Raw genomic sequence first — 19,990 nt, forward strand, 5'->3', positions numbered from 1 at the left:
TCTGTCTAACCTGTGTGAAGACAAGATTCTCTGAGCTGCGGCTGTCCAGACTCAGGACAAAGCGGATGGACTGGAAAAGCTCCTGGATGCTGGCCCTGAACTGCTCCTCCTCCATCCCACAGGTGGCCCTCGAGTACAGGATGCGAGACTGGACTATGAACTTGAACAGATACTCCAGTGCCTGAGGTGATTAAGTGCAGGATACAGATGGAAACAAACAATCAGATTGTACCTTACATGTCATCTCATACTTTTAGTTCCCCAGCAGAGGAAGCAGGCCTGACCACCAAATCAGTTTAAGGTTAAAAGTCAATATATGAAAGAAATGATTGCAATCAGGCAGTGCAGTGAAATATCTTTTACCATTATCTTGTCACAAAGGCCACATGAAAAGGCCACACTCTTCCCATCAATACCCAATGACTTCCTTTCAAATAATTTGTGCAGGGAATTTACTCCCGAGTTCCTCCTGTGGTGTTGCATTACTTCTTATCAGCTCTGTTTCTGTTTGACCATTTCCTCTTTCGGAGCTAATTAATCCCCAGTGAAGGAGCCATATCAGAAGAAGGAGGAAGTGAGTGTGATACTTTACCCTCATCGCTTCCTGTATGTGGTCCTGTCGGACTACCTCAGCCGAGCGGTCCATGTACCACTTCAGGCATCGAATCAATTCTCTGCAGACAAATTAGCTGAGTTAAGAAACTTCACAGACATCATAAATGAAGAAAAAAGTTTTAAACAAGCTGCACATTCGGAGAAGAATAGAGTCAGATTTGCTTTACTTGTAGGCCAAAGCGCCGGCAAAGTGGTTTTGGATGTAAGAGTCTATTACTGGTCTGAAGTGGTAGAACCGGCTGTCCCTGAGCAGGTTAATGATGAACACCTGAGCACACATATACACATGTTACATCCCATCTCCTCTGCAGAAAAGTCGCAAGACATGATTTAATATGTGAGCGCAGCTGCATTCTTTGAATGCCCCTACCAGAGACTGGAAAACGAGTGGTCCGTATTTATCCGTGTTGTCGTCTAAAAGACAGAAAAGTGTATCCAGGACATCTCTCAGGAACTGCGATGGGAAGAAAAATAATAATGTCAAAACAACTGTGGCATGATCTAAAACAGAATCAAAGGAACCTAAAAAAATTATAGGCCCTTTGGTTAAAAATGTAACATGTTTTAATTTATTCTGAAATTATAATATGACCTAATAGGAGTCTTAAATGCATTTCCTTTAGAAACCCATGTATTCAGAATATAAAAGATGTAGAAAACACTTTTTTTAATCCCATCAGTGTCCGTGAGTTTCCAATCAGTAGTCATTGAATGTTGATGTTAATTTTCTCGTAGCCATTCGTCGTACTGACCCTGAGTGTGCTTTTACAAAATTTTCTGCGTGGTTTTGGAAATTGACGGTCCGCAGGGACAAGCCCCCCGCTTCCCTGCTGTATTTCCCGCTCTCTTCCTGAGTGTCACGCTAAGGCTGCTGGAGGGTAAGACGACTTTTTACATAAAGATGTGGTCGACTCTACTGTATTTGAAAACTGGAAATGGGTCTTCACTGGGTCTTTCAGGTGGATCACGATCTAAATCATATGGCCAATTCAGATCACGAATGGTTCACCGGGCACAAAATTAACCTTTTTCAATTGGCTTCACAGCCCCCAGATATAAATCTCATAGAAAACCTGTGAGCGGAGTTGAAGAGAAAGCAGTATGAGAGAAAATCTCTGCATGATTGAGAGAGTTTGTGCAAAGACAAAAGGTGAGTGATTACTTTCTTGAGAAATGTTAAAGATTGGTCTAAGCTCTCTTCTATTGACAAAAGGAGATTTCAAGACATAAATAGCAATAATGTCAATAATTCTATGTATTACATTTTATTTAATGTAAAATTTCCCACTGTACTCAAAAGTTTGATTTTTTTTTTTTCTGCTCAAGATTATTTGACAGTAAAACCGACAAACGTGTTTCTCCAGGTTGTAACATGTTTACCAGGAATGCCAGTGATGGCTAGAACCGCTGTATAAAATTAAGAAAGAAGGTAAATAATCCATTCATTCCTCATTATGTCAGAAATAATGGTGTGATGACCTTCACAATCTCCTCTCCGCTGATCTGTCGCAGTCGACCGAGGATGTCCAACACCCTGTCCGGATGGGCCTTCCAGTTCAGAAGAGCCAGGAGATCCACTAAAAATTAAAGTAAACCAACATTTGCTGAGTTGAATCAAGTATGAAATATAGAGGACTGGTGTGGTAGCTGGTAAATTACCATTTTGAGTGAGTTTTGTGGAGCAGAGGATGGTGGAGACCCAGAATGTTTCTTTAGGGCTCCTCTGGAAAGGCAGGTTGGTTGGCATGTTGGGGCAGCTGTTGAAGTCCTCCTTGCAGCAGGGGAGGCTCAGGTACAGCCCCTGGTTACTGAATGTGGCATTTTCATCACACTAATGAAGGACAGACACAGAAAAGGATTACTCATGTTTGGAAAAATTGGAGAAATTTCACAGCAAAATGACCTTTATAGGAACTTCATGAATCAGAGCTCTGAATGTTTTTATTTATGTGCTTCATAGTTGCTTGTAGGGCAAATTCGTAGTACCCTACAAGTAGTAGTATTAGTAGTGTGCCACTGAAAAACTAAAAAAATAAATGATTAATTTGAAAGTAATTTGAAATGTGACATTGAAATATATTTTAAACATGAATTGAATAAAGACTTAACATTTTTAGAAAAGAAATAGATATTAATCTAAAATCCTAATATATGCACACATTGAAAGAGTGTAAAGAATACTTACACTCAATAGACCAAGAACCTGTACGTTATCTGTTATTAATTCAGAAATAGAAGCAACAATGTACTTTCATTTATATACACAAAAATAAAATAAGCAGGTAATTGTTCGTGACATATTTGGTTCTAGCAGTTATTAAGTAACAGGTTCTCTGGTTTTGGCCATAAAGTCAATAAACCTTTGTGAGTTGCATGTGAGTTCAAAAACATTTAGTTTATTCAATGAACCAGATAATTTCAGCAGAAAACTGGTGGGTTGCCACAGACTAACTGTAGAAAAAGCAATGCACACATTTTCAAGTAAGTACACCGTTTAAATATTTATCATTTAGGATTCCAAAAAACAAGCAAAACAAATTGGAAGTATTTGGTACCTAAAACGTAGATATTAATCACTTGAATACTCATAGTGTTAGTAATTACACAGCAACTACTATAGATATACAATTATTTATTTTATTGCTTCAGCATGTTTTTGAACCACTTCTTAGAGCCACAATACATACACTGTAGCATGTTAGCACCTTCCCCGTCTCTCTGAGCATTCTTAGCAATCTTTAGTATCAGAACAAAGTGTCCAGAGTTGAGAGAGATCAAACTACACAAGGGAAGACGGATAACACAAGAAAATGACAGACAACAGCTCTAGGCCAAGCTTGTTGTGAGATATTTTTGGATCAGTCATTCATGGCTGTTGAGTTCACACAGGGAAGAGCAGAAAGGATCTGAAGTTGATTTTTAAAAAAGTTCATATTTCCCATTACAAAGCGTGATTTAAAAAGTATAAGATGTGAAGACGATACAAGTTCATTCAAGCTAAATATACATCCAATGTGAGTGTTATGGCATTACCGTACCTTGTACACATACAGCTCATGGACCTCATCTGAGAGTGTGGTCCCATCCTCTCTCATCAGAGGAGTGAAGGCAAAACCAAACAATTTTTTCTCTCCTTTGTCTTTAGCTGAAAAGAAGAACATGATATCATGCCTCATGCACATATTTGGATAGCGCCAATTTTGCTTTTTCAGAGGGTTTGATTGTGACAGAGCTATAGTTGTGGCTCACTTGAACAGTGTCTGAACTCAAAGCGAAGGTGAGACCCCCTGAAACGGTCGATAGGGATGGGCAGCTTGACCATCTCGCTCCAGCGAGGGCTGTTGTTGTGGTAAAGAACAAACGAGCGATACTCTGAGGTGTTCGGCTCACCAGTGCCCAAGCTGATGCAGTCCTGTAGAAGAAAAAGAAGCATGAGAAGAAGGTCAAGCTCACTCTTACTCATATACTGATAATATGGGACATGAGAAGTGATGCATGTGTGTGTCATACTTTGAGCGTGTCCCCGTCAGCGTAGAGAACATACAGGGTGACTTCAATGTTCTTCTGGACACTCTTGCCACCCCTTTCAAACTCTCCTCGTTCCAGGGTCAGATACAGGTCATTGCGTGTATCACCTGAGGCAATTAAAGTTTGGAGATGCTTTGTTTAAAGGCAACTGCACTAATTTTACACATTTATCCCATAATGTTGAGCCTCTTATAGCTCCAGAGGGAGCTACAACTGATGTTCTTTTTTTAGAAGATGTAATTAAAAAGTAAACTGGATTAAAGCTACATTAGGGAAGTAGAACCTTTCCTAAAAAAAGTAGACCGTGAAAATGTCTCCTTCATCTGCTCCACACATGAACTCCGTGCGGTCAACATAAATAAATAATATTTGTGAATTACATTCTACGCCACTGTTCTTCTTAATTCAAGATGACCCTGCTGAGTTGAAGCACGCACAGACTCATGACTGTCTCAGCACCTTTTGTAAGGTCAGTGTTTATTGAGACAAACATCAGAGGCAACACTGGAGAAAGATATTGCTGTTATTTATAAAATCAGATTATTGTTATTTATATCCAAGTCATTTCCTTTGGGACAGATGACTCACAAGGAGAGATATTGGGCAGGTATTTCAAGTGAAGCAGAGAGAAGCTGGAGTGGAGAGGAAAGGAACAAATTATAGATGGTCAGTAGAAACAAAGAACTACATAGTGAACGAATGTTGTATTAAATAAACTCAAGCCTCACTGTCTTTGAGCTTGAGGACCGGTTCCCTTTGTGCCTCTTTACAGATTTTCTTTGTTTTTATTTATTGGTCACACGTGTTTTGGATGACCGAAATAACTTTATAACCTTAGAAAATCTGTAACGTAGTTGAAAATATCAGTGTTAGTTTACTCATGTTACATCATCAATTAATTGTGATAAACCACATTTGTTTAAGTTAGGTCCAGTTTCACAAGCCACACTCAGGCATGAATATTCACCTAAATAGAACCTGTCTGACAACATGAAGTAGGCTAAGATATCTAAAAACAACAGCACATCATGCCCCAATCTAAAGAACGTCAAGAAAAGATGACAATGTCATGAATAACTATCAGTCCGGAAAGGATTACAAAGCTATGAAGGCTGTAAGATACAAAAGGCTATTATTCTAGTAAGAGAAATCATAGAAAAGAGGTGAGCCTTCCCCAGGAGTGCTTGACCTACCAACATTAGTGCATTGACAACTAATCCAGGATATTACAAAAGAACCGAGGACATCTGAAGAACTGGAGGCTGCAATTGCTCCAGTTATTTAAGGTCAATGTTCATGACATTGACAAGTTACATTGTAATTTTAAAGAGGAGACTGTACAAAAATGGCCTCCATAAGAGATATCAAAAGCAAAAACCTTGGCTTTGTCTCTGTCTAATATTTGCCAAAAAAAAAAAATATATTGTGATGACCTTTCAAAACTTTGGAAATATTATTACGTTGACTGACAAAACAAGGAAAGTGTAACCTTTTTCAAAATTTTGCATCTGGCACAGCACTTCAGAAAAAGAACATCATTGGAGGAAGCTGATAGAGCAAGGGATTGAGAGAGTATGGGAGACAACAACAGGAAAAAGAGCCTAAAGTATCATATCTACAGTCTAACATAGTGGTGATTGTATGGTGGTCTGGGCCTTATGAAAGATTTATTGTAAAGACCTGAAGACAGTTGTTACAACAAGCAATTGTTGAGTTTGGGGATCAAATACTTTTCACAGCTCTGTAAATATGCTTAGCAGCTGAGCTATAGCTTTTAATCTCATGCATTGTTAGAACAAAATCTCCATAAATCTAAACCAAACAATTTAAGTTACTGTTTCCAATTATGCGTTCCTCTCTGCGGACCTCTGTTTCCTGCTGTTTTCCCCCATTCTGTCTTACATCTCTCCTGCTCTATCCACTTCGACATTCAAGTGCTTCCTGTTTACCAGCATCTGTGACCTTCCCCTCCTTCCTTTCCTCTGAGCCATCTGGCCTTTGGGCTCCCCCTCCTGTCTGCTGCCCCTACCCCTACTGCTCTTTGCCTCTTTACCTGGCAAGATGACATCTGGGAAACCCAGTTTGCGTGTGAGTGCCAACGCCCTGTTGAACACAGCCTGGTTCTCCCGTCTGATCTGCTCCAGCTCACCTCGCAGCAGCTGCAGCGAAATGATGAGGCCTGCAGAAAGTGGCAGCAGGGGGTTTTAGTGGCCACATGTGGATGTGGGAGGGTGAATAGGAGGGTTGAGGAAAGAGGACAAATAAAGATAAAGTAAAAAATTGAGGAAGATAAAACAAAAACAGAAAAGAAGAAAGAGGTGGAATTTTTAAAGGACATCAGTCAGGGTAGAGAAGAAACGGCTATAGAGATACGATCAGAGCCAGAACAAAGAGAGGGGAAAATGCTAAGTTATTATCAATTATTGCCATATTCTTGTCTAGTTTGAATCATAATTTTAATAAAACATTTTAAAATCCCTTGTTTTAGAAACGCCATTTTTAATATTTATCAATGAAACATTATTTTACATCAAGGACACTTAAGACTGGCATTTTACATAGGTCGATCAGTTTAATGTACAGTTACATTGAATTATATGTTGAGAGATATTATATAAGCTGTAGTTGAAAAAAAATATGTAGAATCAAAACTATCAAGCTGCACCTTAAATTTCAAATTGAATGTAATTTTGGAATTCAGAAATAACGTTGGAATTTGACATTTAATGTTGATTGAAGTTTAAATTTATGTATAAGTAATACAATTGGAAATCTAAATCAAAAATTAGAATTAGATTTTTGACCTTGAATTAAGAGTGTGTGTTTTTTTCTTTGCTTAAAGTTGAAGTTGAGTCCTGTGAAAGTCTGGGGTCCTGTTCAGGTTGTGAAAAGGATCAGCAGGCATGTAAATTTGAATTTATTCTTGGATATAATTTCTAATTTTCATTTGACTTAGAAGGAATTTAATTATAAATATTAATTAAAATTTGAAATCATTGAATATTTGCAACTGATCCCAGATAGTCTCCATGATGCACACATGGCAACTTCTTGTCAAAGTCAAGGAAACCAAATTTTTTATTACCACTTTTACTCTAAATGGGAAAACTAATTACACCTATAAAGAACATTTTAAAATGGTAATATAGAGCAAATAATAAACCCAGGCACAACTATTTATAATATCAAGCTGGTTTGTGATTTAAAGTCATGCCAATGCAGCAGATGTGTTCTGACTTATTTTTGCTACCAGCAGAATAACCCCCTGCTGGTAATTAGAAAGAGCGTAGGGTCAATGAACTCTTACACTGGCTCCAAAACGCTCAACTGTGTCCATCTCCAACATAAACTCTATTATTTCATGTTTTTAGATGTCAATACTTGGCTGTTAATCAAATATCCGCTATGTCAGCAAACTAGTTGTTTTTATTAGGACAGCTGTTTTTCTAAGTAACTACTACAGTGGTAGTTGTCAGGGTGGTTGTAATAAAAGAAAAGATTTACAGTTTCACAAATGTATAAATTCAGTTTTTTCTCTATAAATATGATAATCATATTTAAATCAATATTAATCTCTTCTGTATTTTTACAGTGTGATAATCTAAGACTAAACCTATAGATGGAAAAATGTGCATAGTACATAAGTGATGAGTCAAGAAGTGTTTCCTAACAATAACCTAGAAGGTCTGTGATCAGAAAACACATTTACCATAATTGGTGCTGGGAGCTGAGTACTTGGTGTTGGACTTGCGGATGATGTTCTCGTGGACCTGGTACCACTCATTTTCGTTGTTGCAACTGGGGAGAAAAAGAGTCGGACAGGGCTGTTTACAGCTCACCCACTTCTAAATCCAGATGGAGGTTTTAGGACTGGGTGCATGGGGACCACATGAACAGCATGTGTCCCAGAGCAGATTTCCTCTTGGAGAAAAGGTAGCAGCAGGGGGAGTTGCTATCAAGCAGCACATTAGCCTAAATGCACAGCTCACTAAGCAAACCTGACAGCCAGCTCTCTACCAGCCTTTTTCATTACTGAGGGCCCAAAGGCCCCTGGGAAAGGCACGAGGAAATGCACAGACTGGAGCCTTATAGGAGCCGACAGTTTGGAGGCAGCAGCACTGAATCACTGCTTACTTTTTTAAAAGGAGGAGCTCTTCATGTTGCTGGAGAAATCCAATAAAGACATAAGCTCTCTGTTCAAGAAATCTTTCTTTCATGCGGAGCTGTGGTGTTGTCCTAATGCAACTAAATGGAATAAGTGCATGAATGACCTCTGACCCACAGAGGAGGCAACAAGGAGACATTTAAGCTGTTGACTCATGAGAAAATATGCTGAGCTTGGTGTTATGTTGCTTTGTCCTCCAACTTTGCTCAATTATCATTCTGTCATCCCATTCCATCTCTTTGCCTCTTCCTCTCTATCTCCCTCCTCCACTTTCTTGGCCGGTGGAAAGGAACAGCTATCTGTGGCGTAGCCTAACAGCAGAAGCCAGATTCACAACATGCCAGGTGCCCTATACCCAACCCAGGGCGAGAAGCTATTGATTTTCCAAAGGACACTTCATTATCATTCCGGTCAAAACACACCAGCACCAACACTGAAGAAACAGGCTTTCACGCACAAAAAAAATCCACATTTATGCATTAATTACTGCGGAGAGTTTATAACTTTTATTTCCAAAAGGACACACAGCCAAACTGCAAAGTGAGCCAAGCAAAGTTGAGAGGAACAACATTTTCATCAGGGATATCAGAGAAAAATAAAAGCAGACAAGTAGCTTCAGCGGCATACTCACGTGTAAACTTTGAGTACAAAGTCCTTCTCCTCTTTGAGGTCTGTAATGGTGTGGAAAACATCGCTCATGGCAAGCACGGCACATCCATAAGGTCGTCTATACTGGACGTGTGGCGGGCCTTTCTTTGAGTCATTCAGCAGCATGCGACCTGGAAACCAAACGAGGAGACAGTGCCTGAGAGGAATACAACAAGATCTTAATCCTTCAGAAATTGACTTTGTTCTTTGTATTTACCAGTTCTTATTACATGTGCAACAATATATAGGTCCCTCTTCAAGTCTTTACTGCTTAGGTCCTATGGAAGAAAAATAATATAATATACTGCTCAAAAAAATAAAGGGAACACTTAAACAACACAATATAACTCCAAGTACATCAAACTTCTGTGAAATCAAACTGTCCACTTAGGAAGCAACACTGATTGACAATCAATTTCACCTCCTGTTGTGCAAATGGAACTTTGTACAGAACAAAGTATTCAATGAGAATATTTCTTTCATTCAGATCTAGGATGTGTTATTTGAGTGTTCCCTTTATTTTTTGAGCAGTGTATATTGGATTATTAGAACAAGAAAGGGAAAAAAATATACCTTGAACTTTTCACATTTAATCACATTACAAAAACAATACATTTTATGTGAATTGCAGCAGAATTTGATTTGGAGGACCCACCTGCAAATATTATCTATAGATTTAACAAGTAGACGAACAATGAATTCTCTACAGACTGTATAGCGACATGTTTCGACGGTAAAAGTTGAAAATGTATTTTAGGGATTGGGTTATTTCCCACTTACTCATTTGATGTTGTAGTCATACCCAGTGAACCGTGTTTTCAACATGCTGTACAAGTTCATGTTAATTTAAAGTCAAAATTTGCTCATTCTTGCTAACTTTAACTCAAAATTCTGAGATACACATTGTCTAAGAAAATTAAGAGCTCCGAGGCCCTCTACTGGTCCGGAGGCCCTAACTAAACATGTTCACTTATCTCCTCAGCCACCTTTTGAATGAAAAAAAAATATGGCATGTAAATATGCCATGACAAAATATGATCAATTTCAAAGTCTGTGAACATTTTTCAAAAGTCATCAAATGTAAAAATATCAAGTTTCTCACCGTAAAGAGTGCACAAAGGCGATCAACCTTCTCTGGATTCTTTGGTCCTCCATTTTTATTCAGTTTCACCATGAACTTCTCACTACAAGAGAAGCCAGTTCACAGTTTCAGAGAGTCTGTCAGCCACGAAATGCCTAAGTCAATCTGCTGGACTGAGACAGTGTGTGTGTCTAACTGTGTCTGTCAGCTTATGCACACATACAGTATGTACTGTGGGACCATTGGAGGCTGCTCTATTAGAATTGGGATTGGTATGTGTACCTGATTTGTTTGGCTTCACGAGAGTCATATAGAGAGAAGAAGACGTCTGCATCTTCACTGATGCTGTTGTAGGTGAAGCTCTTCAGATTAATGAAGAGGTGGTGTGACACTGGGATGCGACAACCATCGCCATGACGCTGCCTCATGCTGTCACCCTGGTAATTAAGCGGAAAGTGACCGCTAACAAGTCAAGTTTATGCCAAAGACAGTCACACATTTGTCCTTTTTATATGATGAAATAAATAAATATATGTGTATTTTCTTTTCTGCCATACTGTACACTGAGTTTTACCCAAATTAGTCATTTAATTAAGCAGCTACTCATGGAAACATGATACGCTCTGATTAAGGACTTGTTTGAGCAGCGATGCACCAATCAGTCAGAAAGTTTTCCCTTGATCAGCTATTCCTGATGGAACAATCAGCCTCTTTTTCCTGTTAAATGAATGCAGAAAAACGGAAAAATTCAACCTCATATGGTTTGTAAATGCATCATCAAACTCCTTGTTCTTTGGTTCGCTTTGATTTGAGATCAGTAAAAACCACATGAAGGTTAGAAAAACATGCTTTGATGAATAAGTGGTGATAATCAGGCAGTTTTTTCATTTTACAAGTTAGTTTGTACTTCTTAAAGAACACAACCAACAGATGTAGGTCTAAATATTGAAAAAATAACATTTTGTGCAACAATAAGCCCTGTTCTGTTTTTGAAGAACGCATTGCTTTCGTTAAGCAAACTGTTTTGTTAAGTTTTTATGCATTGAGATTCATATATACAGTTTGTCATTACATACTGTAAGTAATGACATCATAATCTGTCCATTTTCCAGACTGGAAAGATATAGACATGAAGTTTTAATGTCCTACACACATGATTAAAGTTTAGGCTTCTACATATATATAAAAAAAATATATGAAGAAGTAGCTTATTCTTTGGGGCATTTTTATTAGCATTAGCACTGGTACTTAGTGCTAATGAACTAAGAACCTGGAGCATCTATTTTTACTTTTTATCATCAGTGTTCGTTACATTTAATAATTAAAATTAAACATATTTTTACATGCATACAGAACATAAAAAGAAAATTTTAACAGATTAAAGTTGTAAATTGATGGACAAGGCTGACTGGTGCATCTCCAGTTTTGTTTTCTGTATTACTTTGATTTTATAAACAATAACAATCATAAATGATAAAGTTTTCTTAATTTTACTTTCATTTCACAGTATAAGGTAGATTTAAGGAAAAACACATAACAGGTTAAAATATTGCATCATGTTTGATTTGCGTACACAAAACGTGTAGCAAAAACAGAAAACTGAGATCACAATGCTGCATATTGCCACAAAATGGTCACACACCAGAAAAATTTAGTGGACAAACTATTCATAGTTGGGGGCATGAACTGGGGCATATGTGATCCCAGTGGGAATCCATGCCCTCACCCTTTGGTCTGAGTAACTCAGAGGCCACTAGTAATATACTGTAGGAAAACCAAAACTGAAGTCTAGAAGTGATATGGATATTCTTTTGTTGCATATTCTTTAGGAAAACAGATTTAAAATGGAAGTTGAGAAGAGATGAAGAGGATAAAAAGTGTGATAATTTGATAAAGAGCGTTAAAACAACTGTACCTGGTTTGTGCTTTGTTGACCACAGTGTCTGCTGGATACATGCTAAAAAGAGTACATTTCAAAGGGAAGAAGTGTTAGATCCCTCTATTCAGTTTTTACACATCCCACACAGCCCTAAACTTATTTACATTACAGCAGCCTCAGAAGCACTATAAGGGCCTGATGATGCCTCTCTCGATTCTTCATATCTGACAAGATTTCACCTACGTATGCTGCACAACGGCTACACTAGTGTTCCTGCAGAGCAAAGAGAAGCCCACACGAGGCGAAACGTGAGCATGTGGGCAGGGGAATAGGACAAAGCCGGCATCGCCCCCACACATACACTCACAGGCAAAGCGCTCTCTGCTCGGCAGCCTGAGAGAACACCCATATCCGAAGAGGCGCCAAGGCCTTGTGCCCTGCCAAAGACAAGCTCACTTTCATCACCAGAGTCAGGAGGCTTTCTGGCAATGAGCAGCTACACTGTTGTTTCTGCACAGAGCATTTAGTGCACAAACATTCTGCGTGTAAAGCTGAGAAACATGGCAATGGGATAATGGAAGGCTGCAGGGCAGTTGGACAATGTTTTCACCAGCATATGGAGCTGCAGCTACTGACCAGAAAGGATCTCCCTCCTAGATAACAGTCTCCAGCAGAATTACATTAGATTTCATAACATCTGTGCTGTAATGTTTCTAAAATTGGATCTGCTTCAGTAAGTCTTCTCTCCCTGTCTGTGTATAGGTTTGGAAGTCCCACATCACTACAACCAAACTACATTTGAGCCGTTATTTATTTATAGAAGCGTGTTTCTCAAGCAGCTGTTAGCTTGGAAAATATGTAATGTATGTTTAAAAATGTTTGTGTGGGCTTTCCTATAGCTCCACTTGGAACTGTCACTTTGCATTATGTTTGTATTCATAGCAAACCATCAAACTTGCGAGAATCACATGCATGCAATAAAGGGACAAGCTGACAGAACATGAGATGGTTCCGACAGCAAAATCATGCTCTCTCACTCTCTGTTTTTTTTTTGTTTGTTTTTGAGTCATCTTCTTATGGATGATTTGATAATTAGTACATTCACACATCCATACACATCCAACAACACTTTCCTGTCTGAAAATCCCAGTGGTGCAATAGCACAAAGGTACACTGTAGGTACAAGAGCTCATAGTGTGCTAGTCACTTAGTCATTGCTATAAATACACTTAATGCAAGCGGCAGGGACACTTTACCACCATTTCACAGTCCAAGAAGAGGACACGTATTTGAAAAGTGAAAGATGAGCAGTAATTTTTACCAGTTTGTATAACTCCGACACACTGATCTGATCTGGATCCACCATTTCAAACTCTTTTCTGGGAACGAGGTCCAGGCCGAGGTGCCTGATGGAAAAAAAAAAAAACAAGCGAGAGAAAAAAAAGCCCATTGCAGGTGTTAGAGAACATGTTCACTGATCAGGCATGACATTGTGACCACCAGGCTAATTGTGTGTTAGTCCCTCTTTTACAGTAAAAGCTAGACTAACATCCCAGAAGTGTGCTGTAGTGTCTGGTGAAGTGAACAACTTAAGACTTCATGGAAATAAACCTGGAACCGTATGTAAATTTTATGGTGCATTAACATTCACATACAGTCTAAGTTTATACAGCATAATGAATTTCCTAAAGTAAGCAAGTTCCTGTAGCTTCAAAGGCTTAAATAATATCTATATAGACATTACCTTTCTTAACCATAAAATCAGATCATAACTATTCTCTGATCCCTGTTCATTGCATACTACAGCGATGCTACAAGCAAAGTATGACACATCACAGACTTTGTGACTTTTTCTGCTCTTCCAGGCACTTCAGTTGGACAAAAGAGTGTATTAATGTACAATCTTATTCAAACTAATGCTCCTGAGCTGAATCCCTCATATCTTTTTTTCTCTTACAGAATCCTGAGAAAGCTCAGTTGGAGTTTGAAGAAGATGACTGTAAAGTTCCTGCAGGCGGATTTGCTTTGACTATAAGCAGCTTCAGAGTCACTGATCTTCTAAATGACCATGAAATTCCATCAGTGAGGTACCGCCGTACACCCACATCCTGTGCTGTACATCACCCTGCTGCCAAAATATAAAAACTGATTCTTCTGGAGCCAACAACTAGAAACAAATGTTTACAGTCGAGGATGCCGTCAATTTGCCACTCACTTGATTAAACACCGTGGTTAAATTATTACTCACTCGTTTCCCCAGTCCAGCCGTACGGTGATGTGCCTCTTGATCTCGCGAGTCTGGTCCTGAGCGAGGTGGCCCTGGATGAGCTGCCGACGCAGGTCGATGAGCTCGTTCATCACATGGCGCAGTTTATGAAACAGATCCACCTTGTGTTTCTATTAAAGAAGCCAAAGACGGCTCAGTTAAGACATAAACTAAGCTAAACTAAGCTAAAGAATGGTAGCAGGAAAACTGTAATTATGTAACAGCAGCAGGATCACTATATAATGTAAATTTACCCAAAGAAGTTTTTACTTTTTTGCCACACTTAAATGCTTTCGACCAGAGGTGTCACTTATTTTATTTTTGGGCCATGTCAAGATCACGAATGTCCTCAATGGACAGAATGTATTGTTAAAAGCAAACTGTTAAAATATTAATAGACTACTCTGCATCTGATGAGTACATCTTAAAATTGAATGGTATTGAATGGTATTTTAATATTGATGTAATTTGGCAGTATACAGATAGTGTTTAGGCACTAAACTATAATCTTGAAATTTCTATTTATGTGGCTGTCTTGAGACTAAAGGGCCACAGAAAAACTTATGGCAGGCTGGATTTGGACCCCGAACCTTGAGTTTGAAATATGTGCTCTAGACCGTGAAACAAATGTGTTAGACCAAGATAACCTGCAAAAATGGAATCCTTTTCGCATCACTTTGGAAGAACTTAGCCCACCATTTGGTAAATCATTTGCTAAATTGTTTCAGCCACATCAGATAGTTTTTCAGCATTTTCCAAGGCATACTAGAAAAAATTACTTTTTGTCAAAATATCACAAACTGCAACCTGTGGAGTTTGCTAAAAATGGGATTTACACTGTAACCATGTGTTTTGTTCAAATGAGACTAATGTAGATATTTAAGATATTTAGCAAACATTTAAAGCTGCTGAATATTAATTCACATGTGCAAATCGACACCAAAAGTCTCAACAACTCAACAAACACAAAATCAAACTTCTGTCATGTTAATGTTTTCTGTGATCATAATTCTGCAATAAAATATGCAGGTATTTAAAGTTTTTTGTTGTTCCATAGAATGCCATATTTAAAGAGACTGTATATTTATAGTTAGGTCTCTGTTGTTTAACTTACAGGTGATAGCTTCTAAGTAGATGGGAAGAGTCCTTTTTTGCATGTATGAATGAAGCTGTTACTGGCAACAACATGTCTGTATCTAAGTAGGCCTGTGTCCACAATCAAGACAATAAAGCCTCATTTAAGATGCTCTCATCCACTCCTCTGCCAGGCTATGTAAGTCCTATAAGTCGTATAACTGTGTTTTGAGCCCACAGGTTTTGCTAATGAACTAATTAAGCAGAACAAACTTCCCTTACATGTCTGCTCTGACCTCAACATAATTTCATCATCGTTTCTCATAAACCAAGGACAACACTTTTAATTTCTTTATGTTCTGTTTTCCCTAATGGTACGTCAAGCCACATTACCACCCAGGTTTGTTTACATAAATGCAAAGATTAAGTGCTCCACAATGGCCATGTAAGTTTAATGAGGATAAACACTGCATGTTCTCATAGGCTGCTAGCTGGTGAAAACAAAGAAAATTGTCAGGGTTGATGAGTCCTTTTGGACCTTGTTTCTGTAGGGCTAATTACGCACATTGTAAGAAATACACAGTTATGCTTAGGTCATTGCTCCCTGAAGTAATACCATCAAACCTAATAGGCAACAGTGAGGTGAAACCTACAAACATCTACCCAGTGCAACATCCTATTATTATGGATGGAATTGTAGCAACATGACCCATTCTACTCAGGGGATGGGCACAAAACAAGCACAGTTAAATCAAGGCTTCACATTAGTCAGGCTTCAGTGGAAGTTACATCATCACACCAATGCCTCCGGCTGCTTAGCTGCTCAAAGCATGAGCAGTCCTCAGTGAAAGGTTATGTAAAAACCCAGAGCCAGCTCTGCAACGTAGCCACTCAGCTCCAATCTCTAAACCCCACCAACCACATCTGCCTGCCCCCTCGACACTTAGTGGGATTAAAGATGCTTTGGTTTCCCAGTAATCACTTTTTCCCCAACAAGTAAAGCCTGACTAGAGTCAGTGGATCTTAAGAGGATGCAGTAACTGCACGAAGCAGCCCAGGATCAATCAATGTCGGAAAGACGCAGCATGAAATAGGACACGGCGGCCATTATCTGCCCAAACATGATCTCTACTCCCATGTTGTAAATATAGATACATATTTTTCAGGTATTTATTGTAAAGAAAGTTCAGCGCGTTGGTCAGATCAATATGCTGTGAGATGGAAACTTAAGGGACTTCCACTGTCATATTTTATGTAAATACCTAATTCTGCAGTTTAAGTAAAGCAAAACGCCTCCATCAGAACCCCTTATCCTGCCTAGAAATGCAAATTACACAACAATTTATGCAGTTTCCTTGCCCTTGATGTTTTAGCTCCCTTGGATATCTGAGTAGAGTTAAAACCGAACTCACTGTTATTGTTTTATGTGTTTTCTTTAGCAAAATGTGCTGTAACACATAGCTACTGACCACATAGAGCTGCTTCCACAGAATGCCCCATTCCTGCAGCGTAGCGGTGGTCTCTGTGATGATGGGATCCTCCAGAGGCACCACTGTCTCACACAGCCTGGAGTGAAAATGGAGAAGAAAAACAATCTGTTAAATTACACATTGCTTTTCACATGCTGTGTGTGATGACTCCAAGTATTCCAATAAAATATGCATAAATGGTAATAATTGGTGAAGAAATAGGGCTGCACAGTGGAAAAGCTGGTAGAAATGTTGCTTTGCAGCAAGAATGTCCTGGGTTCAAACCCGCGGGACCGAGACCCTGGGATCTTTCTGCATGGAGTTTGCATGTTCTCCCCATGCATGATTAGATTTTCTCCAAGGATTTCGGCTGCCTCCCACAGTCTAAAACCATGAATGTTTTAGACTGTTAATTCCCCTTAGGTGTGTGTGTGTGTGTGTGTGTGTGTGTGTGTGTGTGTGTGTGTGTGTGTGTGTGTGTGTGTGTGTGTGTGTGTGTGTGTGTGTGTGTGTGTGTGTGTGTGTGTGTGTGTGTGTGTGTGTGTCGAGATACAGTAACTTACAAGTTATAGTCCTTAAGCTTCTCCACTTTTGCTACAATACAAACTTCAGTACATTTGTTTATATGGGGAACACTCTGAAGTACAACCTTATGAAGTGATAACAATACAGGGAGGATTCTCAGCTTAAAGGCATATGGTTTGCTTTACACTTAACTGAATTACAAACTTTAAACAACATCAACAAACATCTCTGGTACAGTAAAGAAATGAGCTGATGACTGATTTTCTACCTGTAGCGTCCAAACATTACATAAAATGCAACTTAGAGGAAAAGAGATTTTTCTCACAGCTACATTACCTACATTCAGGTACATTTAAGACAATTTGATTTAAAGGTGTATTATTGTAATACATGGACACAATCTTGCTTAAACATTTTTTTTAATCAACACTGATTACTCTCCAGTAGTTACATTGTTGTAAAAGTTATCTACCTATGCACTGCTAATGCCTCCTTACCCTACTTAGTGAATCCGCAGACAGAACGACTACAATTGATACTGTGCAAATGCAAAATATCTCAACTTTTATTAAATCCATAACAACAATATCGTAGGTTTTGACCAACTCACAGAGCTTTTTTTTCATCTGCCATATTAAAATGTTTACCTTCCTTAAGGACAATTATGCTAAACATACAGCCAGAGCTACAGTCTAATCAATAAGCTAAAACATAGAGTGATGTAAAAAGGTCACATCACATCGTCATACCATTTTAAATATAACTAAAGGACAACATAAGTACACAAAATGCAGTTCCTAAATGAAGGTGTTTATTGTTAAAAGAGAAAAAAGTCAAAACATGATCCTGCATAAAAATGCGACTTAAGTCTCAACCTTCATTGTATGGTATAATTTCTAACATATGCACACACAATGATCATGAAATTGTGGAGTTCGCCATTGCCTGAAATGTTAACATTATCATAATGATATTCAACTGGAATGCAGATTAAGAAGGCAAGAGGTGTCTAAATCATTTTCATTACAGCACTAGCTGCTCTTCTTTCTGAACCAATGTGACCACTGTGGTCTCATGAAATCTATAAAAGGCTTTCTGTGTAACCTATCAAACAATAAAACCTAGTATTCCAATACAAATGCTGCAAAACCTTATATCGCTAGACAGAAATATTAATTAGTCTGATTACAGACAGAATATTTAACAATGCGCTAAACAAAAAAAAAAAAAAAAACATATATTGCGTCCTTTCCGTGTTTCCACATTTATCACGTGATCGCTCAGAATACTGACCACAGCAAACATTCATCCTTAGCTTGCATCTTTCACTTTTCTGATATGATGATGTGACAAAGAGGAGACTTCTCCAAATGTTTGGTTCATTTATTTTCTAGAAAGTATGAGTAATTTGGTAACAGGAAACACATCAGTAAAGGTCAGATCTCTTGTGGTGCTTTGCACTTTGCTCGCAAAACTCTTGAGTGTGCTGCAGAGAATGAAATGTAGCACTGCATAAAGTTTATGGTACCAGGCGAGCATCTCCATCTGTAACACAGTGTGGGTGGCTGATTGTCTTTGGCAGGGATGCTTTGGGAAAACTACGCAGATGCAGTAGGTGCGTCACCTCATTAACTTCATTAAACAGTGAAGCAAATTTCCCAAAGAGCAGATTTCCCAAAGAACTGCTCCCGCAGCGAGGAAGTATAATGTGTATCTAAAAGTCTGCACTTTTACTTGTTTGAGTGAGAAGTCTTCCTTTGTTGCAGCATAATTAGAGGACAAAGTTACAGTGCCTTGTAAAGTGTTCCTACCCCTTGAACACAAAGTGTGGATACTCCTTTGTGGCGTCAAGGTGACGTGAAACTTCTACAAAGTCAAACGTCCCAGAGAACACCCAGTCTCAGATTGTTAAGTGATGTCAAATTAAGTCAAAGAATGAAAAGGCCTGCCCATAGTCATGCCAACATCAATGAGGTGGTAACTATCTACAAATCAGAAAGCAAAGAGAGAATATACAGTAGATGCAATGTGATGGACCTACAGTACAGACCAAAAGTTTGGACACACCTCCTAATTCAATGGGTTTTCTTTATTTTCATGACTATTTATAAGGCAAGAAATCCCACTTATTAACCTGACAGGGCACACCTATGAAGTGAAAACCATTTCAGGTGACTACCTCTTGAAGCTCATCAAGAAAATGCAGAGTGTGTGCAAAGCAGTAATCACAGCAAAAGGTTGCTACTTTGAAGAAACTAGAATATAAGGGGTATTTTCAGTTATTTTACACTTTTTTGTTTAGTGCATATTTCCACATGTGTTATTCATAGTTTGATGCCTTCAGTGTGAATCTACAATGTCAATAGTCATGAAATAAAGGAAACTCATTGAATTAAACGGTGTGTCCAGACTTTTGGTCTGTACTGTATTTCACCCCACATATACTGAGCCAGTAAGAGTTCCTGCAGGTGACCAGCAAAAACAAAAGCATCTATATACTAGCTTGTCTGTAACATATGTCAAAAATGAGCTGACACTGGTGGAACTGACAGCTGATGTTCTGTTCAACTGGAATCAATTGTATGTGTGATTGAATTGAATTTTTTATTTTTTTTTTTTGTAAAGTGCCTTGACACTACATCAATTGTGAATTTGTTGCTATATAAATCAAATGAATTGCATGGGTCTCTGAAGTGTTGAATGACTAAAATTATCTGCAAACCAGTGACTTTCCTCATAA

At 38.5% G+C, this 19,990-nt stretch overlaps 1 protein-coding gene across 3 annotated transcripts in view; it reads right to left on the reverse strand.

Annotated features, from left to right (window-relative positions):
• The window catches only part of LOC102221116 (dedicator of cytokinesis protein 3-like), a 58,894-nt gene that overhangs the window by 24,705 nt on the left and 14,199 nt on the right, over nt 1-19,990 (reverse strand). For all 3 annotated transcript variants that reach the window (XM_023335471.1, XM_023335463.1, XM_023335460.1), the window contains exons 5-23: nt 16,726-16,822; nt 14,165-14,313; nt 13,238-13,322; nt 11,953-11,994; nt 10,320-10,474; nt 10,059-10,140; nt 9,174-9,234; nt 8,940-9,087; nt 7,853-7,941; nt 6,197-6,322; nt 4,126-4,250; nt 3,865-4,027; nt 3,654-3,760; nt 2,275-2,446; nt 2,095-2,192; nt 986-1,069; nt 783-883; nt 593-674; nt 11-181 (exon numbers count right to left, since the gene is read on the reverse strand). In XM_023335471.1, the coding sequence (XP_023191239.1) occupies nt 11-181; nt 593-674; nt 783-883; nt 986-1,069; nt 2,095-2,192; nt 2,275-2,446; nt 3,654-3,760; nt 3,865-4,027; nt 4,126-4,250; nt 6,197-6,322; nt 7,853-7,941; nt 8,940-9,087; nt 9,174-9,234; nt 10,059-10,140; nt 10,320-10,474; nt 11,953-11,994; nt 13,238-13,322; nt 14,165-14,313; nt 16,726-16,822 (2,137 nt within the window). The remainder of the gene's footprint in view (nt 1-10; nt 182-592; nt 675-782; nt 884-985; nt 1,070-2,094; nt 2,193-2,274; nt 2,447-3,653; nt 3,761-3,864; nt 4,028-4,125; nt 4,251-6,196; nt 6,323-7,852; nt 7,942-8,939; nt 9,088-9,173; nt 9,235-10,058; nt 10,141-10,319; nt 10,475-11,952; nt 11,995-13,237; nt 13,323-14,164; nt 14,314-16,725; nt 16,823-19,990) is intronic.

The sequence above is a fragment of the Xiphophorus maculatus genome, chromosome 1, assembly GCF_002775205.1.
Source record: "Xiphophorus maculatus strain JP 163 A chromosome 1, X_maculatus-5.0-male, whole genome shotgun sequence".
Taxonomy (NCBI): Eukaryota; Metazoa; Chordata; class Actinopteri; order Cyprinodontiformes; family Poeciliidae; genus Xiphophorus; species Xiphophorus maculatus.